The 24,066-nt window shown below is 32.6% G+C and overlaps 1 protein-coding gene across 2 annotated transcripts in view; it reads left to right on the forward strand.

The window, feature by feature from the left end:
* The window catches only part of LOC140050295 (alpha-N-acetyl-neuraminyl-2,3-beta-galactosyl-1,3-N-acetyl-galactosaminide alpha-2,6-sialyltransferase-like), a 40,031-nt gene extending 17,762 nt beyond the window's left edge, over window positions 1-22,269 (forward strand). For both annotated transcript variants that reach the window (XM_072095419.1, XM_072095418.1), the window contains exons 3-6: window positions 2,751-3,125; window positions 3,629-4,047; window positions 13,110-13,217; window positions 18,763-22,269. In XM_072095419.1, the coding sequence (XP_071951520.1) occupies window positions 2,751-3,125; window positions 3,629-4,047; window positions 13,110-13,217; window positions 18,763-19,084 (1,224 nt within the window). In that variant the 3' untranslated portion in view covers window positions 19,085-22,269. The remainder of the gene's footprint in view (window positions 1-2,750; window positions 3,126-3,628; window positions 4,048-13,109; window positions 13,218-18,762) is intronic.
* Window positions 22,270-24,066: the final 1,797 nt, after the last annotated feature.

Raw genomic sequence — 24,066 nt, forward strand, 5'->3', positions numbered from 1 at the left:
TTGTTATTGAAGCAGAAACGTGATATAAAAAAAAACCATGATACTATAGTGATGTGCTGATCAATATTACCATACTATGTATTGTTCAGCTAGAAAATATAATGCTGAGAATTATTGACAGTGTATAAAATAGAAACGCAATGATAACACATTTTTAAATAACCTTGATGAGATTGGCGGCTAAAATAAATATTAAAATTGTAGCAGCCAGCCAACAAATGAGATTTGTTGATGCGTTGTGAAAATAAAAGAATTGGATCAATTTGATTGATGTATTGATATTATTTTAATACCGTTGTGTAGTTAGAGTGAATTTAATAATATAGTCGGATATAAACGCGAAATAACCGAAAAATAAAATCTAGATTAAAAAATATAATTTATGACCACATTTCTAGCTGATTTATTATTATTATTATTATTATTATATCAAAATTTATAAAGCGTCAATTCAAAGACCGAGGTACAAAATCAAAGGCGCTGGGCATGTTAGTGGTCGAAAAAAATGAGTTTTGAGCAATTTTTAAAATAAGGCAACAGAAGAGCAGTGTTTAATTTGTGGGGGGAGTGAATTCCAGAGTGTGGGTGCTGCAAAAGAAAACGATCTATGACCAAAGGTTTTAGTGGCTATGCGTGGAACAGAGAGTAAAAAATCATCAGATGATCTAAGAGTCCGTCCAGGAACATAAAAGGTGATTAATTGACGGATGTAAGCAGGTTGGTTGAAAAGAAGTGCTTTAAAAGTAAGGAGCAAGATTTTAAATTTGATTCGATTGTCAATGGGAAGCCAGTGAAGTTCTCGAAGAACAGGTGAAATGTGAGAGCGACGGTTATGCACTTGTCAATTGTATGACCCACTATACGACCCCCGGGAGAGGTGCGTCATTTGTCCGATGTGCGTCATACCATTGAATACCATGACGCACCCGTGCGTCAAAAATGTGACTTACCTTAGGTGACCATGACGCACCCATTTTGACGCACTGTTACCATGTTGTTTATGATATGGTGGGTGGTAAAGTGACGGACATTGACACACCTTGTCTATTGATGTGACGTACCATCTAGGTTTTTTGACGCACCCCTGCGTCAGTAATTATTTGTAAATGACGCACCTCTCCCGGGGGTCGTATAGTGGGTCATACAATTGACAAGTGCAGTAGTGAACGTAATGATACGAGCAGCCGAGTTCTGTAGTCGTTGAAGACGATTAATTTGAAAAATCGGAAGGGCATAGAACAGAGAATTGCAATAATCAAGACGAGAAGAGATAAAACCATGAATGATAGAGGATGTGGAGCGTATCGAAAGAAAACGTTAAATGTGTGGTATTATTATTTGTACAGTATCAGAGGCATTCAGTGGTACAGTACAAAGCCACACATATCTGAAGCCTGTATCATAAGCTTTACAGACAATGTCACATGTGATAAATAAAAAATGTATATTATACAGAGAGTCTATTTCGTGGTGTTTTGGGATGCTCCCACTTGAAGGCACACTTGCTGAAATGTACCAATATCTGATAATTATCTGGTTAATCAATTTGTTATATATTCGAGTTGTACTGTACTGTAAGCTACAGTACAGTTTCACTCGTATAGACTAACAACATCACTTTTGGTTTCTGTAATTTGACTGGACAGATATTGCCATATGAGATACAGTACAAAGAATCTAGTGGCATTTCTATGAAGTTTGTGTTTGCAAATCGATTCGGGTATTTACCTTAAACTCATTTTGAGTGCAATAACAAAACTTAAGTAGATTTAACATGACCACACTTGTTAGATTTTATCTCCCATACCTACAAAAGTTTTACTTTCATTTTCTGTTTTATTTTATGTTGCACAAAATATATGTAAACTGTATTGTAATACTGTATGAATGATTTAAATAGTGGTCACAGAAATGAAAAGAGAAGAGAAACAACTTATAAACTAAATATTTAAATTTCCTAGTGGGATTAAGTATTTCATTGAACATTAATTGACCGTTTTGAGTGCTCACTTTGCCTGGCATCATTCATGTTAAGAGCTACTATAAAACACTATCACTTTTACAATATTAGATACTGTACTGTATATATTGCTTACATTTCCTTATCAATGTATCGTGTTTGTAGAAAAGATTTAGGACTTTTTTCCTAAAAAGTGTAGTCATGTCAATTTAACTTTATTTTATGATTGCACTCTAAATGACTTTAAAGTAGTACCTCAGTCTTTTTGGGAAAACAAACTTCATACAGTTCAGAAGGTGGATTGAAGTTATTTGTTTGCCTTGCACAGTTCATTTCGGTCCTAGTTATTGTTCAGTGGTATTGATATTTTAATTCATATTAATACTAACTGTATGTTTCTCAATTTAATCGTTCTTTCAATAAAGAAATAATTTTGAAATAACTTGTATTTTTCTAAGGAAGGGGGAATTAATGAGTTGGGAAAAAATGCGAGAGAAAACGGTCATACAGTACTAAAGCTCTGTCTACAGTACACTATCAAACTTTATGTGGCAAAAAATGTGATGTGCCCATATATAGACATGATGGTGTCATACAGTATCATTACCATAGTTAAGGCTATCATTACCATATTTGAGCACATCACACTTTTATTGTCAAACTAGTTTAATAGTGTAGACAGAGCTATGTTTAAAAACTCAATAAAATTACACTCCATGAATCATTGTCAATGTCTCATCAAAAAAAGTAATACTTTTTTTTAAATAACTTTTTTTATTTTTTGTTTCAGACTCCATTTCGGATATTTGCCCTTGTTTTATTCTACATATTAACAAGTATAGTATGTTTGTCGCTAGTAAATTATAATGACAATGTCTACCGAGTACCGTCACAAAAAGAACTTATGCCTTCAATAAATTTTCAAATCAAACCATTAGATAAAAAAGATGATCTTTTACCTGAAAAATTAATACCACCGGCAGTGGAGCCGAATATAGACAGTACTAAAAATGATAAAACACATACTACTTCAGACAATCATCATCCTTCAGACAATCATCATCCTAAATTTAATTGGAAAAGAGCATTTTCTAAGGATATATATAATAAAGAGAAACAGAAAGAATTATCACCAAGTGATTATCAGCCTATATTAGGTAATTGGGTAAGTATCACAACATCATTTTCAATTTTAGTATGTATAATGACTTTTTATCTATAATCTATCTATTTACATGGAGTACACATAAGCAATAAAAATTATCAACTTGCTTTAGCAAAACCAACTTAGTTTAAACCAATAATTTTGTTGAAGTCGGTTTTTAAAATAACTGAGCAAAAGTTAAATTCCTAAAGATAAAAGAGCTAGATTTATATTATTATTTCTTTACCATCTTGACTTTAAAACAAAAAGATAATGCCAGCCACGATACAGGTTAAACTTAAACTTGAAATTATTAAACTTGCTTAGCAAAATCAACTTGGTTTACAGTAAGCCAATAATTTGGCTTAAGTCAGTTTTCAAAATAACTAATGCATGTCTTTCCATTTGACTTAAACAGAAAGATTGATAAATGCCAGCCACTGTATAGTGTAAAATTATTTCTTAGAAAACAATCATCAATTATTTTCTTTACAATAATGTTAAATATCAATATTAAATTTCAGACAGTTAAATTCCATTGTAGGACATGTGCCATAGTTTCAAGTTCAGGACAGCTCCTAAACCGAGGAGCTGGACCGGAAATCGACAGCAACGAATGCGTTTTCCGCATGAACGATGCACCCACGTTAGGCTATGAAAAAGACGTTGGGTATCGGACTACTGCCAGAATTATCGGACACCTCAATTTGAAAAAGGTGTTTGAAAATAATCTTGAAAAACAAATTGAATACTTTGACAATTCTAGTACAAGAACTGAAAAATTGTTTATACACTGGTCTTATTTAACGCAAGTTGATAAAGAGGCAGGGGAATTTGGTATTGAATTTGCCAAAAAACATAATAAAGTGGAAATTATACAGTTCACGCCAGAAAAAATGAAATATGCTGAAAAAATATTTCGCTACGAAACAGGATTAACAAGGTAAGAAGGATGTACTGTATATGTTGTAGTTTACATAGTCACTAGTGTAACATAAACACTCAAAAAGAAGCCTACAAAGTCCATGGGCTTCTTTTTGAGGTACTGTCGGTTGGTTTGGTAGGACACTTGACTGTCATACAGAGAGACCCAGATTCAATTCCCGACAACGTCCAGTCTACTCGGCTGTAAATGAGTACCTGGTTGAAAATACTAGGGAGGATAAGGCAGAACTTGCCAACCTACAGTACCACATAATACACCAAGGCTTATTATGAGCTATTGACAGCTCATTCCACCACGTTCAGAAATAAATATCGGACTGACTTTACATTTTTCTTTCCATGATGGGCTTTTTTATGGCGAATTAATTTTGCAAACTAAGAGGGAAGATTTTTTTGGAAATAAATGCTTTAAAAATGATGTGAAATGCTATTAAATATGGCACATTTTTTCCAACCATTTTTTATTTACTGAAAGTTTACACAGATAAAAAAAACATGAACCGTAAAATAAGGTATGATAACCACAATCATACATATCATCCGGCTGTATCCAGTATTAATTCGCCAAACTACTATAAACTGTGTAACTTGTTTACACGTGTTTGTATGGGTGATGAAAGTTCACAAACTAACATTTGTTAAACGGTACTGTATCCTGTCTCGAGGAACAATACAATCTTGTCCAGGGGCTTCTTTGAAAACACTCTCAATGAGTACGAATGTACCTACTGTACTGTTTGATTAATCAATGTATTTTATGGTACTGTAGCTGTAAACAGGAAATGTAGTCAATACACATAGACTTGGCTTGGCAAATATTGAAATAATGTGAAGGAGCTTCTATATTCATTAATTGTGTTCGAGACGCTTCCAGACAATCACGACGAGAGTGGCCTATTTAATTTCATTTAGGACCATTGATACTAACTGTACACAGATAACAAAAATATATAAAATATTTTATTATATTTAGTTTAATGCAAAAATTTAAATAGCATTCATGTGAATAAACTTACTACTAAATTTTATGTGCAACAATTTCAAATAACCGGGTTAATCATGGTGCCCCTTCTAAAAAAATAACTTTTTTTTTTTCAAAAGACCTAGGTTTGTAATGTAAAATAAGGTTATTATCATTGATCTCCTTTGAAATTTAGTAAACCGCCATAAACCTTGCCCATTGAATGCATTGTATTTTGTGTAAAAATGTTTAACAAAGGATATCTATATATAGCAGGATACTGAGCTCCCCTTGCCAATATAGGAAGTCATTATGGGAGTTAGCTTCCTTTTTTTTAGCTACAGTACTTGTTTTATATGTTTTTCCTTTAAATGTGGTTTTCTTTCTATGCAAGTTCCAGCACATAATAAAGTATAGTACCTGTATGTTTAAGTAATTATGGTTGTGCATGGTTTAATGCGAGTCCATCGATTTTGCATTAATATACTGAACTACATTTTCTTGTTGTACTGTACCTGTATTTAAGATTAGAGAACACTTTTGTCAGTAATATTAACAAAACTGTACCGTACTGTGCCTAAATGCTACTGTATGGAAAAATAGTTCTTCTACGCATTCCTATTGTAAAGCTCTGTCTACACTATTAAACTTATGTGAAAAAAAAATTTGATTTGCCCATGGACATGACGATGTCATATCACTACCATATATTGGGCATCCTTTTTTCGTCACTAACTAGTTTGATAGTGTCTAGACTGGGCTTTACAGTACAATAGGAATGTACAGTACAATGGGAATGCAACATAAAAAATAACAGTTATTTGATTGGCACTGACTGACAGCTATTGACCTTGAGTCAACTACACTGCAGTAACGTTTGAATTAACCGCCAGGACCAATTGCATTTTGGGTAATTCTATTTATATTTTACTCTGATTTATTTTGGAGCAAAATTAGGCAGAAATGCAGACAATATAAAAATTACATTTTGAAATTAAAAAAAAACGGTTTATTCGGCGCTAATGTACAGTATGCAGCAGAAACAGACCCAATGAAAGCCTGTTAGAAAATCAGGAAGTTATAAACAATATGGACAAGTAGAATGAACTTATGACCTAACTATTTTATGATTACTCAATAGGAATGTTATCAGAAAAACAAATTCATTTTTTTATATGCATTATTGTTCAGGACCATATTGTTTATAGTATCATAAAAACATTTTGTTTTCTTATGTGTACACTGTACTGCATATAAGTACATATGGAACTTGAGAAAAATACAAACAATACAATCTATATTACCACAACATTATGATTTGGCAAAAAAGTATTGGAAACCCCCTAAAAAAAAAAAATTTCTAAACAAATCATCGTACGCACTGTACAGAAACAGTGTGCTTACACTACTGTGTAGCCAGAATTAAGCGTGGTTCCCACTAGCGACGCAACGCAAGGACGTAACGCAACGCAAGTGAATTGACCAAACACAAGCGATGGCTTATTCGCTTGTGATTGCTAACTGTCTATAACTTCGCTTGTTATTGGTTAAATTCTAGTGGGAACCAAGCTTTACTAATAAAATCAATTTAACTCTACTTGATTAAGAATGTAGGCCAAACTGCGTCAGCACTCTTTTTTAAATATCTTCAGTACTATAGAATACATTTGTTTATTATTTTGTTCCAAATGTTTTGAATTTTGAATGAATTATGTTAAGCTGACTGGTAGCCTAGTTGATGAAATACTGTATTGGGGTTGGCCTCTATACATGACCCGATTCATCTTATTCAGCTGTTGTTACCTACTGTGTTATTGTAAAGATAACTGTAAATCATGTAGAGCTCAATTTGAACACATTTGATGAAGTACAGTATGTAGGTTGCAGTGAAATGAAAGGTCAAGGATATTGTAGTAGAATACAAAGCAAAATAGATTGGGTTACCACTTGAATTAACACCTGGGCATTCAGATAGGGTGGGGGATTGCTTTAATAAATTAACACCTGGGCATTCAGATAGGGTGAGGGGTTGCTTTAATAAATTAACACCTGGGCATTCAGATAGGGTGGGGGATTGCTTTAATAAATTAACACCTGGGCATTCAGATAAGGTGAGGGGTTGCTTTAATAAATTCTATACAAATGAATAGAATGCAAGTTTGTGTAAAAACGAGTGAATAAAGCTACAGTACAGTAGTTTGACAACAAAAATGTGATGTGCCCAAATATGGTAGGGATGTGCCCAAATATGGTAGAGATGTGCCTAAATATGGTAGTGATGTCATATGTCCATATGAGCACATCACATGTTTTTGTCACATAAAGTTTGATACTGTAGTGTAGACAAGGCAAATGTGATTTAGTAGAGGGTTAGTGAGAATAAAACTTTAACAAGCAGGCCATGATGAAAAATGATGAAAAATTGTAGTTTTTGTGCTGTAAGGACATACTGTATTGTAGTGAGCTTTCCTTAATAGACAAAGTGTGTACAGTACAGTACCGGTGTACAGTACTGTATGTATGATTATGCCCGACTACTGTCGTGAATGAATTTCAATTAGTCTTACATTTGACAATGTCAATTAGTCTAGCATTCATCAGAATGATGGATGAAACTAAACCAGGACTGTTTTAAGCACCTTTGGCTCGTCTCATCATTGACCCAGACGGGCTTCTTTCTGTCAGTGCCCACCTTAACCAAAGGAGAGGCATAAGCCAATACATCTGAGGCAGATACTACTTTAGATGCAGGGTCTGCCAATAAGAGTCAGCAGTGCTGATCTGAAATGCCTATTGGGATCCAAGCTCCAGTACAGCACCCGGTATTCCCAGATATTCTCTCATCCAAGTTATATCAACCAAAATTCAGATAAAGACCGGGGTATACTGGGATTATACTGTAACTCGTGTGATTAACCTTATTATTAAATCTAACGTCGCCTACAGTACGTCTTGAAACAAAAGGCCATGAAGATCACTCAAAAATCAAATTCAAGTATTCTTTATTCATCATCAATCATGAAAATATACAACAATATATGAGAACATAAAAAAAAAAGATGAAAAGGAAACACATAAAAACTCAAAAGAGCTTGATTAGTTGTGTCCCCCTACGTCCCTAACTAGCCTAAAAACTAAAACATAAATAATAAAAAAAGCTAAATCCTGCAACAAGTATTATTTTAAAATTATTTGTAAAATGATAATAAATGTTCTTTAAACAATGATTTAAATATAAATATTGATTTGGTACTTTGTAGTTCGTAATTCAAGTCATTCCACAATTTAGGTCCCACACATGACACAGTAAAACTAGTAGAAGTACGATTACGTTTTCTTAGTCTCATTTTGTCTTTAAATCTTGGTAAGAACCATTTTTAATAAAGAGCGATGAAAAATGCACGTCCTGATTAGTAGTAACATTATACATGAAAATCCCAATTTGGTACCTATTGATATAGCATGCACAGTACAATATAAACAAGTTTTCGGTATTTGTTTGTTTCATTTATTTATTTTTCACAAATTGAACAAAAAAGAACAGATATAGTACTGTATTATACTTTAGAAAAAAAAAGGTTGATTGTAATTTACTAAGTTTATTGTATTGAGTATTTGGAAAGCATTCTATTAGTTGATATATTGATTGAACGTTATTCAGAGTTTTCAAGAAATCCAAGTATGATCTGTAGGCCTACAGTATACAGTTAATCTCTCTCCAGTGCATATACCAACATTTGTTCAAACAAAATCTTCAAAAATGTAATCATAAAGTCCTTTAAAGTGTTTATTCAAGATCTACACTGTACACAGCAGACAGAATACAACACAGACAGTGGTATAGACAAACTGCTATATATCCTGTATACTCTAGTAGCTAGATCAACTTTCGTATGCACTTTGAGGTCCAGAGAATTTGACTTCAGAAATTGGTTTAGGGTGGTCAAACAATCATTTTTGGCTTGGTTACACATTTTGAAAATGTGGCGAAAGGTCAAAAGGTCAGGGTGAAAGGTCATAAGACCAAACACCAATATGTCCTTAAATCTGAACAACCACTGGTCACAGCAAAGTAATTTTGGTCTCAAATTGATCAGAAGGTATACATTTATATTTAGTCTAATGGGACATTTTAGTTTAAAATGACCGGAAATGCCATTTCTGACCTTTGACCCACAACCCAGGGCATGTATTTATCTCCGTAACTACTGGTCGTAGACACTTAAATTTGGTTTTAAATTGTTCGAAATATATATTTTGTTATATGAAAAACATTTTGAAAAATGTTACAAAACGTCAAAGGGTCAGGGTCAAGGGTTATATAAACAAATAAATAAAGGTACTTGTATCTCGGCAACCACTGGTCGCAGCAAGTCAATTTTGGTCTCAAAATGTTCAGAAGGCATGCATTTATATTCCGTCTAATGGGGCATTTTAGTAAAAAATGATCAGAAATGCCATTCCTGACCTTTGACCCACATACCATGGCATCTTCATATCTCTGTAAGTACTGGTCATAGAAACTTAAATTTGGTATCAAATTGTTTGAAATATACATATTTACATTCATTGTAATAGAAAATGTGGTTAAAAGATGAACAGAAAATACTATTACTAATGTTTCAAACAAAAAACATATCTCTACACAACTTATCCTTAGACAGTAATGTTATGCAATATGATACTTTAAATTGTTTCAATTTCAAGTAGGCCTACTAGTTATTGCTGTCCACGAGAACATTTTGATATAAACATCAAGCTCAACAGTTCTTTTCAGAATGCTAGAAGTAACTTGCCATGTGTATCCGATTAAACGCCCCGGGCATTTATTGTTCAAAAGGGTTTTTAGGGGGAGGGGAGGCATCTTTATTTGGGGTATAATATGGTAACATGTATAATCAAATAAATACCACCTAGATGTAAAAAAATACTGCACAATTAATATAAAAAAATGATAACATTATGTCAAAATGCTTGGTAAATTGTAGATTATGGTAATTAATGAAATGTGTTGTGATACAATTATTTTGTAAATGCATGTGGCGGAGCGTTTATTCCACATGATGTTCTATAGGATGGAATGGAGGCTTTTATTCAAAGCGGGTGTGTTAATTCGAATAAATACTCGAGCTCAACAGTTAAGAATGCTAGAAGTAACTTACTATAGTTACCCGAATAAAAGGTCCGGGCATTTAGTTATTCAGGGAAGGCGTTTATTTTGTTTGGGTGTAATAATGGTAACATGTATAATCAAATAAATACACCCCAGATAAAAAAAAAAAAAATTAATATAATAAGAATAATATCTGGATTAAACCTCATTCTATCCTGTTGCAAGTACAATCATGTAATAAAAGGTATCACAGACAACTATAATAGACCAATTCATTGTTATGATTCCGTAACACTGTTGCATAATATTTTTGAATGTTACCGACAAAACTTATAATATGTATAAGTTTTGTCGGTGTATATTATACACGTCTGTTCCCAGTGTAGATAATAAAACAATATATGTTTCTGGAGATTTATTATCAATACCACTAGAAACTTTGACATGTTTTAGGTACTGAATTCATTGATAATAAAAGCATCAGAAGTTATCATGATAAAATCATACTACAACACTGTACACAAGGGTGTTTTCAGGAAAGCTGGACATATTGTACAATAGTAATGAAGCTATGTATTGGCATTTAAAAATATGCAAAAGATTGTTGTCAAATTGTAGTCACAAACAAACAGATGATAGAATGAAGATCCATTATGAGTGCAATTGTGTCAGGATAATGATGTGTCATTGTTTTATATAATTATACTGGCACCTGGAAGAGAAGATCCATTTAATGTTATCTATGACAGTGTCACTTTTATTCTAAAAGACAGAAACATTTTGTTAAAAAGCATAAAGAAAACAACGAATCATGTAAAGTACCTTTTATCAGTTGAGAAACGAATTATAATTATTAAAATTAGAGTATTTATTCGAATTAACACCCGCTTTGAATAAAAGCCTCTCTCAAATAAACGCCACCATTCCCTCTAATAGAACACCATTACATGTGGAATACGCCCGCCACATGCATTTACACAATGATTGTATCTACAATTTACCAAGCATTTTTTTCACTTTTTGATATTAATTGTGCTGTATTTTTTTTTACATCTAGGTGGTATTTATTTGATTATACATATTACCATATTATACCACAAATAAAGATGCCTCCCCTGCCCCTAAAAACCCCTTTGAACAATAAATGCCCGGGGAGTTTAATCGGATACACATGGCAAGTTACTTCTAGCATTCTGAAAATAACTGTTGAGCTTGACGTTTCTATCAATGTTCTTGGGGTCAGCAATAACTAGTACTTGAAATTGAAACAATTTAAAGTATCAGTTATTGCATAACATTACTGTCTAAGGATAAGTTATGTAGAGATATGTTTTTTGTTTGAAACATTAGTAATAGTATTTCTGTTCATCTTTTAACCACATTTTCTATTAAAATGAATGTAAATATGTATATTTCTACGACCAGTACTTACAGAGATATGAAGATGCCATGATATGTGGGTCAAAGGTCAGAAATGGCATTTCTGATACTTTTTGACTAAAATGTCCCATTAGATTGAATATGAAAGCATGCCTTCTGAACATTTTGAGACTAAAATTGACTTGCTGCGACGAGTGGTTGCCGAGATACAAGTATCTATTTTTATTTGTTCATATAACCTCTGACCTTGACCCTTTGACCTTTTGTAACATTTTTAAAAATGTGCTACAAATAATAAATATTTATTTCAAACAATTTAAGACCAAATTTAAGTGTCTACGATCAGTAGTTACGGAGATACATACATGCCCTGAGGTGTGGGTCAAAGGTCAGAAATGGCATTTCCGGTCATTTTTGACTAAAATGTCCCATTAGACTGAATATAAATGTATACCTTCTGATCAATTTGAGACCAAAATTACTTCGCTGTGACCACTAGTTGTTGAGATTTAAGGACATATTGGTGTTTGGTCTTATGACCTTTCACCCTGACCTTTTGACCTTTCGCCACATTTTCAAAATGTGTAACCAAGCCAAAAATGATTGTTTGACCACCCTAAACCAATTTCTGAAGTCAGATTCTCTGGACCTCAAAGTGCATACGAAAGTTGATCTAGCTACTAGAGTAGTATGGTTTATGGTCTTCCTAGAATACTAGACGTACTGCAGTACTTGCGTAATTTTGTTATGAAGCGTGCGTGGGTTGGGGGGTCAATGTGCCCATACTGATTTGATTTTTGTCATAGATTTGTGTCAATACATGCATTCAGAACAATGATATCTAGAACAATGATAATATTAGGAATTTATTAATCTACTGTATATGAAATAAACTAAACTACAGTAAACTATAACAACTGGAAAAAGACAAAATGATTATTATTACTGTATTGTATCATGGTTGTATCAATGTTTTTGGTTTAAAGTTATAATTTAGGCCAGACTAATTCTAAAAATTGCAATGCAAAATTTAGGGCATGAAGTAATAACTTTAGCATTTCATTACATGCTCTTTTATTGTACCTTATATTTAAACCCATTTTAAATTTTATTTTCAACTCAGCTAAATTTTGCCCTACCACCCATTCTTAGAAGTTCCGGAACCTTGTTTAAAGAACTTGGCATGAACCTCCAACCCACCTCCCCTCCCACTTATACAGTATGAATATCCCTGACAATTAATTTTGCACTAATGAAGGGTTAGTGTTGCCTGTAAGCTCTACTAAATTTTCTGGCTGTTTTACATTAATCGTTTTGAATAGCTTTTTGCTTATTTTATTTTGTCTCTCCATTGAAATCCACCCATTGATACCCACATCATTGTCATTTTTTCAATCCTTATTTTATTTTGCATCTCCATTGAGATCCAGCCACTGATACCATCAGCATTGTCATTTTTCAGTAATTTGGCTTTGGATTTGACTATTAAATATTATTTTAGTTTTATATAATATTCACTGGATGGCAACTTCTTTTATTTTCTTTGTAAATAAAGTAGATAAATAAATGACAAAATTAACATTTATATTTACAAAATTTATTTCAGAACACAAGCTCGGACTTGGCTGTCAACGGGTTGGTATACCATGCTACTAGCCATGGATGTTTGCGACGCTACTAATGTATATGGAATGGTAGATGATACATATTGCATGTAAGTTTTATGCATACTCAATTTACATAAATTATGGCAGGCTTTTCTGTTTACCACTCGTCTGTGTAAATTGCCACTTAAATGAGTAAGTGGTCGAGCAGTTAAAACAGTGGAACCGTAATTTAGTAGCAAAACATCGGCAAGGGTTCGAGGCTCACATGCTCCATGGTTCTTGTGGTAGAACGAGTCTTCTCGGTTATAAACCATACAGTATGTCCAGTGTACACATACCCTAGCATATCTTTTCAGACAAATAGGTGGTTACCCCGTCGTACTAGTACACACACAGCCAATTTCACACACAGTCACTGATCATACAGTAACTGGGCCCTCTGGGATACCAGTCTTTGACTGAAGAGGTTACCCAGTTATATAAATATTAGTCAAATATGAATCATAGCCAGGATATTAAAGCTCTGTTTATTTACAATACCATATTCAAACTATGACAGATAGCATTTGACTGGGTTGTTATCAGCCTCAGTGGTTTAGCATAAAGTACTGTACATATTGTATTGTCAATTAGTGGATTGTTATTGATTATTGAGTATCGATCTTGAAACAAAGGGACAGACGAAAGAAATCCATGTCCACCACATACAGCTGCACTGCAGGCGCAATTTTCGATTAACTGCTGCTCCACCGGACTATAAATAAAATGTGTGGAAGGAAAGTATTTCTTTTTAACAAAACTACCATTGAATGTTTTCTCCACTTGTACCATCCCACTATAACTACATTGTAGTGTTACAGCTAATGTCTCACACTAAAACCAGTATATTCTGAATGGAAAATCTATTGTAATGTTACTAATTATTTTTCACTGATACTGTATTTGACCCTTTTTTCCCCCTCTGGGAGAGTAATTGAAAAGGTCAACCATTTGAGTAACAACACACAAAAAAAATACCCATTGAAATAACAAAATAGGAGGTCAAATTATGAGGCTATACATACTGTACAGTAATTACAGTAATTTAATATAATCCAAAAGCATATTACTGAAAAAAAGACAATGCTGTGGGTATCAGTGGCTGGATCTCAATGGAGATACAAAAAAAAGCAAAAAGCTAAATCAAAATGATTAAGTAAAACAGCCAGAAAAGTTAGCAGAGCTTTCGGGCAACACTAGCCCTTCATCAGTGCAGTAATTTAATATGATATGTATTGGCCTAGTGGTCTACCATTTTCATTTATTAATATGTTTTTTTTTAATGAATGATACTAATTTAAACAGTAGTAAGAATTTCATTTTTATTTTATTAAATAATAATGGTATTTTTAAGGCACCCTTCCAAAGAAAGTTGTGTACATAACCCTACATCAAATACTTAAAAATGAACATTCTTAAAATTACATGCATTAAAATTTACGATAAATAATATTACAAGCCTTGTTCATTCTATTGTAAATTATACGGATGATAAAATTTCTTTTTTTATAAGCTTTAGTAAACAGAAGTACTATAGTTGAAGAAGTCATACAGTCTGAGTAAATATTAATAATACCAGTTTATGATTGTAAACTCTGAAACACAAATATTAAATGTAGTTTTATGTGACAATAAATTGAATCTTGAAAGAATATTGCAAATATTACACTACTTTAAACTACAAAGGATGAATCACTCCGACCATTATTTATTGATCTTAACAATTCGTTCATAATAAATCTAACTATTTCATTATGATTATTGAATCAGCTTTCCCTGGGGCTCTTTTCAGATTATTATTAAATTAATCATCATCATTAAAGCTTGATTCCCACTACACATAATTATCGATCAAGCGTGTTGACCAATGACAAGCGATAGTTTGAATAATCTATCACTTGTGATTGGTCAACTCACTTACGGTGTGTTAAATCCTTGTGTTGCGTCTCTAGTGGGAACCAAGCCTTATAATAAGCCATACTTTATGTACCACATGAACAATACTGTAAAATATTTAGTGTTGTATTGTACTCTATCTAGCCCAGAATATACATTAAATGTAATTAAATGGGTCATGTCTGGTAAGTCCTTTGAGCTGGCTAATTTTTATCAGCTTTGTCCATAATGTAAACAATAGGCCACACATTTTACCACAAGACTCAACATCTGTGCTTAAAATTCAGACTATTTTTATATACTGTGTATAGTAGTGTGTAATATAGTATCTATAATTTTTGTATAATAAAATTATTAAAGTACTGTACTTTGACAAATGTGGTGAGTATTCCAAAGAAAGTACAAAAAATTTATTTTTTATTATTTAAAATATACAATAGAGTTATTACTGTATATGAACAATAAGTACCATGCCTATACAGAGAAGCTCAATTTTCGAATAATCAGAAATGTTGTCGAAAGGCTTTCTGACAGTAATAACCCATAAGTATTCTAGTTATTATGTTTATCGTAGGCAAAATGTCTAAAAAATATTATTGAGAATTTTGCGAATTTTGTAATCTTTTATTTTTATGTTTGTTGTATAAACATGAAAGACTTTGGACTTAACATACAATCTTAAGCTTTCATGAGATTTGGTCAACGTAATTAATTAACAAGCTACTGGTTCTTTAAAGATAATTTATTTCCTCTTTAGATAAAATGTGTAAAATAATTATTCAATTCAAAGTTAATTTTATAAAGATTGTATTCACCATTTACATTTGTACTTACTATCAATTCCCAATGGTATTCTAAACTGTAACATGACAAGCAGTGAATATCTGTATTGTATGTCACATTAAAGTTGAATACAATAAATCTATTCCCTATCCATCTGCTACTGTGACAGTTTGGATTGAAGTTTATCCATCTATTCTTCTAAAAAGAAATCACCTATGTAAGCTCTTTGCTATTTTAAAGGCTGCTTTTGTCATGGCTAAACTGTGAATACATAATGTATGAGGCTGAAGAGATATGGTTTATCATTAGTATGTCCAAGGACGTTAAACCTGAAAATATAGTCTGGAACTAGCATACTGTAGGTGCCCACAGTATAATAGACAAACAAATACTAAAACCATGGATTACTATTTTAAAACCAAGATACATTTTCTTGAAGATTTAAAACACTACAGTAATAATAATAGAGGAGCTATTTCTTTTAGAAAATAATTTGTTTAGTAGTGTGTGATATTCTGATTGTACAGTACAACCATTTTCTGGGAAGCAGAATTAAAAAAAAGATTTAAAATACTACAGTAATAATAAAAGGAGCTATTTCTTTTAGAAAATAATTTGTTTAGTAGTGTGTGATATTCTGATTGTACAGAAACCATTTTCTGGGAAACAGAATTTAAAAAAAAACTCAATTAAGGGTACACCTTCGGAACCCAAAAAAGTGTTCCTGAATTGGAGTGTCTCCTTAATAGGAGTGTCCCCTTAATAGGAGTGTTCCTGAATTGGAGTGTCTTCTTAATATGACTGTCTCCTTTACTGCTGGTGTTGGCCATAGTGTTAACACACATACTGTATACAGTATTTCTCATTGTTTTGCAGGAAACCTAAATAGGGGTGTGAAAAAAAAGGAGTGGTTTTAAACAGTTAAATGAATGGTCTCAAATAGAAAAACTTGCAACATAATAATGTTAACATACAATGGATTCTGTACAGTATCTTATTACTGTAACTAATAGTACAATAGTTATTAATATTAGGGAACAAATATGATAAAAGAACTTAAATTAGTATCAATAATTTATGTTTTTTTTTCTAAATATTTTTGTTATTACCGTACTGACGCGGGTATAAGCCCACCCCCCTTGAACATGAAATCACGTCAAGTTTGGGGGTGGGCTTATACCCGAGGATCCAAAAATGCCGATCGTCAAAAACAGCACATGTACACTGTGTATTCCACCATGCGAGCGACCGCCCTCACGTGTACGACGTTGCCTCTAAATACACGAGGTGTAGAGTGTCTGAAAATTAAGCTTATAGTTCGTGTAATTTATCGTAGAATATCTTATTTTAAACATCAATTGAACAAGAATTTATCAAGCAGAAAAGCAAGTATACAATGTTCGTTACATAGAAATGTACCAAAGAAATTTAATAAGCTTGTTTATGGCAGCCGATACCAAATAGTGGTTTTCCGTTTTGGCGACTTGTAGCGTCGTGTGTGAAGCGATCATCGACCGCGATGGAGTGTAAACAAAACAGGACCGCTAGGCCTCATATGGCCTAGCGTATATTAGCCTAGCTTGGTTATGATCAAAGGTAGGTGTATTCGGTGTATGGACGTCGCCAAATACAAAATAATGTATTACGACACACACTGTAGATCTTCGAATTAATGGGTGGGCTTATACCCGAGTGCCTAATTTTTCATGAAAATTAGTCAAAAGTTGGGGGTGGGCTTATACCCGAGTATGGGCTTATACCCGCGTCAGTACGGTACATGTACTGTACACATTCTTCAAGAATCGTGTGGAGAAAACAAACAGTTTTTCTACAACATGTAAATTGTGAAATATCTAGAATATGTTTAAATGTGATTTAATGTAAAACTATAAAAGGTTAACATACCAAAACATACACACTAAATTTCAAACTTAAATATCTTTGTGATTTTAATGGTAAAAGGTTGTAATAAATTGTTGTTACTGTATGTACAGTAATACTAATAAAAAACCTTCGAATTTAGGTTGAATTTATTCAGGCAATGTTTCAACAAAACACAAGTCAATCAATTATCCATACCTGTGTGCCCATACATACTGTAATGTGTTTTTAAATGTTAAAAAAGAATTTGGGACCTTTTGGACCTCAAGAAAGGTCTGGTTTTTATTCCATTATTTTATTTTTTTTTATTCAATTCAAAAAAATAATCACAACTGGCAGTAGTAAAATTAAATTGCATGTGATGTACAATTGATAAAATATTGAAAAAGGTGTATATAGATAAAAACATTTAGTAAAAAAACACCAAAATGTACATAAAAAAACAGATTTTGGATCTTTTACATACATTGGTTGTTTAAAATGAGAAATATTAAAAATGGGAAAATATTAAAAATAATAATAATAATATAATGGGGAATATTAAAAATGGGAAATATTAAGATTTTTTCAGAGTCCGGTATTGAAATAGTTGAATGTATAAAATACACTAGAATGTTAAGTAGTATGCATACATTAATGTTGCTTGGTGTCCTATCTAATTACATTAGCGTGTCTTCATTAATATTGCAATCATTTTCATAAAGTAATAAATGTACACAAATATTAATATATAAATATATTAATGAATGTTTATGCTCTCAACAATGAATTAAAAAAATTAATCAATTTATTCAATTTTCAAATGCCTGGGATGCTACAGCAGGCCGTTTAAAAAAAGACATCACTCTAAATTTCTTTTTTTCACAAAGTAGAACATAACGTTAATTTTCAAACGCTGACCAGCAAATAACCTTGCATGGCATTAGTACTATTCATTATCACTTTTATTTTTCGTAATAGTAAAACTAACTGAACTTTTGTGATACAAAATTAACCAATCATATCGCAAGGATGTGTTATACATTTAAATAATTATTTTGTTTGTTCTTTCAGTAAACATCCAAATGAACAAGTGCCCTATCATTATTACGATCTTAACTTTCGTACTGAGTGTAACTACTATAAACGTAGCGAGATACGGCTTACCAGCGGACATCTATTCATCACAGAAAAGGCCGTGTTTGCCCGCTGGTCTAAACCACATAACATCACCTTTCATCATCCGGAATGGACGCCAAATGTATCGTTCAACGGTAGTTTAGCAACGCCGTTTTTAGAACGTTACCGCCTTGCTGGTACGCGTTTGTTTTCACGTTATCCGCATCTTAAGTTGTATTTTCATTTCGCTGGTCTTTTCTATACTGTTGTTCATTGATGCAAGTTATTGCATAAATTATTATTTTTTTAAGATATTTTTCTGAGGCTTAAAATATTCTCTTCGTTGACATGATTTTGTGACCAGTACAGTAGCTTATTATTACAGTGGATTCATGTCTGTGTGTTATGAGCTATTAATGCAGTTCATTGATAAAGCAGACAATCTACCACTGTGAAATCAATGCAATCCACACTTAAGTATTTTATGATCTCTAAGTATCATAATGGGTTTATAAAGTAGGAATATTCTTATGACATCATTTATATACTGTGTGGACGTACAGTACAGTAACTAAATGCGACAGATTTGGTATCATGATTGGTATAGGAATATTCTTACAGCTTCATTTACATACTGTGTGGACGTACAGTAACTAAATGCAACAGATTTGGTATCATGATTGGTTTATAGGAATATTCTTACAGCTTCATTTACATACTGTGTGGACGTACAGTAACTAAATGCAACAGATTTGGTATCATGATTGGTTTATAGGAATATTCTTACAGCTTCATTTACATACTGTGTGGACGTACAGTAACTAAATGCAACAGATTTGGTATCATGATTGGTTTATAGGAATATTCTTACAGCTTCATTTACATACTGTGTGAACGTACAGTAACTAAATGCAACAGATTTGGTATCATGATTGGTTTATAGGAATATTCTTACAGCTTCATTTACATACTGTGTGGACGTACAGTAACTAAATGCTACAGATTTGGTATCATGATTGGTTTATAGGAATATTCTTACAGCTTCATTTACATACTGTGTGGACGTACAGTAACTAAATGCAACAGATTTGGTATCATGATTGGTTTATAGGAATATTCTTACAGCTTCATTTACATACTGTGTGAACGTACAGTAACTAAATGCAACAGATTTGGTATCATGATTGGTTTATAGGAATATTCTTACAGCTTCATTTACATACTGTGTGGATGTACAGTAACTAAATGCAACAGATTTGGTATCATGATTGGTTTATAGGAATATTCTTACAGCTTTATTTACATACTGTGTGGACGTACAGTAACTAAATGCAACAGATTTGGTATCATGATTGGTTTATAGGAATATTCTTACAGCTTCATTTACATACTGTGTGAACGTACAGTAACTAAATGCAACAGATTTGGTATCATGATTGGTTTATAGGAATATTCTTACAGCTTCATTTACATACTGTGTGGACGTACAGTAACTTTAAAATGGGAGAGATTTGGAAGAGTCAATGCGTATGCCTGCGTCATTTGAATATATAACTGATTATATTGACGAACTTGCATGTATTGTAATATACTGAAAGTGACAGTTGGTAGTGTGTCGACTGTATATCAACAACTTAATTACAAAAGCAGCATGCATGTAGTTCAAATGTAATAGTAGTAGATGCAGGTTTTATTTCATCTATTTTATACTGTTCCAATGTTCGCCACTAAATGTTTTTAATATTAGTGTGTGTTATTGAGGAAACAAAAATAGGTCGAAGGGTAAAGGTCAAGTATGGGAGAAACTGTAAATGGGATTATAAATCATTAGAACAGAAGAATAAAGGTTGGTTCCCATTAGGCCGCAACGTAAGGACGCAAGAGCATCGCAAGCGAGTTGACCAATGACAAGCGGCAGTTCAAGCGCATAATCCATCGCTTGTGATTAGTCATATTGATTGCATGTGCTTACTTCTTTGCTTAACGTCCTAGTGGAAATCAAGCTTTAAGTAAGAAAGTCAGAAATCAGGAAGTCTTCAAGGAGAGTAATCGGGGAAGATGTAGTTAGAAGGGCAGAAGATAAAAGGGGAAAAATCTGAATGCGTAGAAATTATTCGGGCAGCTTCGATTCCTTTCCAGTTTTAATTATTCTTCCAAATGGGACAATCAAATTTTATATTTTTTATCAAAAACATTTTTTTATATTAGGACATTGAATATAACAGGTATTTTTAATTACACCCATAATTACCCATGTGGAAACCTGTATCAAGACATAGTTCATTTAATGAATCTGGATTTAGTAAATGAATAAATGTCTGATAATATTAATTAAAGTATTAAAATATTAGGGGTTGTCAGGAGTTCCATTGACTTCCACATTCTGTTAGCAATAATGCTTTACATTCTTTTCAGTATTAGTAGTAGTATTTGTATAGTAGCTTGCTTTCTGTTATGTTCGTTAATGTTATGTCATCATTTACTTGTAATGTTAAAAGCAAAAACATTGTGATGCAGAAAAATTAGTATAGTCCTAATGTAAATAGTGTAAATTTCAACTCAATAATTGTGACTTACTTAAAATAATACAGTTTTTAAATTAAGAGTTTCTAAGTACTGTATAATGTCTACTATAAATGTATACATCTTAATTGTATATTTTAAATTACACTAACAATAACAGTATTTCTTATTGACAATTTAACCAAGGCAATGTAACAACATGATGCTGAGCTCTGGAGATCAAAGGGTTTATCTGTGGCTGCGACACGATCAGTTCCACGACCATTAATAAATACCGCTCACCGTGGAGAATATGTACATAGTACAGTACTGTTGATATTTGTCGCAGCCAGACATAAGATCAAAGGACTGTTACGAGTTCCTACTGTATCAAAAATGAGCTCAGTGTCCTGTTGTTAGATTACCTTGATCAAACCAACGCAATCTCTTCTAAACCAGATAATAGTGAGCTTTCGACCTAGCCTAGCTAATACAGAACTTGCTGCGTCTGCAGCCTAGTTCTAGGTGGAGTCTGACCGTCGTTGATTGAAGAAGCAGACACATTGTACAACTGACATGCTCTGTAAAATTACCGTCTCCCTTCGTATACTGTCCCAATGTGAAGGCTCACTATTAATTATCAATCAGTATTTCTTTATGATTTATGTTTAGTATGACTGGAATCGAACAAACACCATTCCGTCTTAAAAACCAGATATTAATCAATTATAATACAGTACCAGTATTTATTTTTCATTTCTCTTCTCGAAATTGCAGTCATTTTTTAAATATACTGTAATATAACAATATAATACTGTAGGTGCATATTATTTTTTATTAATTGAAGAAGATAAAAATGAATTTTGCTTTTTCTTGCCATAAGTATAATTTTTATTTTTTTAATTTCTTCTTTTGATTAAAACATAATTTTTTTAAAGGTCATCATCAGAATTAACTCTTTCTGATAAAAGTTCCTTTTTTTATAATCATAATTTATTTTAATTGTTATTAGTTTTAATGATTTCTATCAATCTCTAACCTACAATATATTCTTTATTATAGAATATGTTTATTATCTATCTATTTTTGTATTTTCTCGTCACTTTTCTCTTGCCATATTTAAGTGTATGCAGACATTATATTAAGGATGTCTGCAATATTTGTCATGAGTATATCTATGCAGGACAAGCGGACATATTCTTCTTTGATATTTTCTTTTAATTTAAAGTATATTTCTCATCATTAAAGTAGTTTTTGCCCTGTAATTTTACAATTGTTTCATTATTTGGTTAGTTAGACTTCCTAGACACGCGTGTAAAATTAACCGCCATGGTCACGTTGCCGTTACCCAGAGCCCGTTCGGACATAACAATTTACATGTGTAATGGTCGCGTGTGGTGTAAATTTTGAGATAAATCAGCTGTTTCAAAAACCCAACTCGTAAGGTGGATTGTTCATTTACACCTTAAACTGCACTCATAGCCACAAGATAAGGAGCAATTTGACCTTACTAGTGTAAAAAGATGCATGAAATATGACCTTGCTAGGTAAATTTACAAATTACATGTGTAAACAAAATGCTGGTTTAGCTCAGAAGGGTTTTCCACACATGTAACTAATTTTACGTCTGAACACAGCCTTAGTTATAGCTATCATAGTTTTGTATTATAAATACCCCTATTAGTATTATACCATATTACTGTATTAGTTTTATTAATCACCAAATAAAAAGTTTATCAGCAATATTATAACATTTAAAACTCATTGTGTCTGATATATTTATTTTACCACCTACTATGTGCATTAATTGGTGACGACAGTACATGTGTTTGCTTCCAATAAAAAAAAAACCTGTAAAACACTGCAATTAAAGACCTTCAATTAGAGGTTGTAACCCTAGTAGAAGTCTTTTTTTCTTAGTACATAAAGAGAACAAAAGTACTAATAGATACAGGAGACCCCTCCTTTGGGACACCCATTCAGGAGACACCCCTTTTAGGAGAATTTGTGTTGGTCCTGAATGTGTACCCTTATTAGCGGTCCTAAATGGTCCTAAACTGACTGTACATTATTACCATAGTTGTGCTACTGTATTCTATTGCCTATTTAGTAATGTTATGTATTCTAAGTATGATTGGTTAGTAAATTCTTTGAAAAATACAACCAGGATTAGGATAGTAGAGCAGTTGCTGAGTGGAATAGTACATTTTCACAAATGATGCAACTCGTTAGAAATCGTAAGCCATGATGGTTGTAAATCCGTAACTAGGAACTATTGCAACTCATCAGAGGATGTTGGGTTTACGGTCAAGGTTAAATACGGTGCTCTATATTATAAACTCTTTGATTTCTTTTGAACGCCAGGTCTGTGGATGTGTGTTATTATTTGTATCAATCTGTGGGGCTGGCCAAAACCTAATTTCTCTTTTTCAATGTGTCTGTTTGGGGTCATCAACACTCTTAATAATGTCCCTTTAAATGTGTCTAGCTATAACATGTAGCCAGTGCTTGGTAGTAAATGTGTGATCTCTTTTTTTATCACCGTCTGAACTATACTACATGTTATGTGTTGCTTACTGATTCTTTTACGTTGTATAAACAATAAAAAGCAATGTAATATTTGATTTCTTTTTTGTGTTTTTTGTTGTATGTTGTTTGTTTGTTATGCGGGTGTGTAGTTTAATTTCTACGTAAAAGAGCGAAAAATGTTAACAAAAAATTTAGTATAAAATTAAAAGTCGGAGGTCAACAAATACT

This window comes from Antedon mediterranea, chromosome 5 (assembly GCF_964355755.1).
Source record: "Antedon mediterranea chromosome 5, ecAntMedi1.1, whole genome shotgun sequence".
Taxonomy (NCBI): domain Eukaryota; kingdom Metazoa; phylum Echinodermata; class Crinoidea; order Comatulida; family Antedonidae; genus Antedon; species Antedon mediterranea.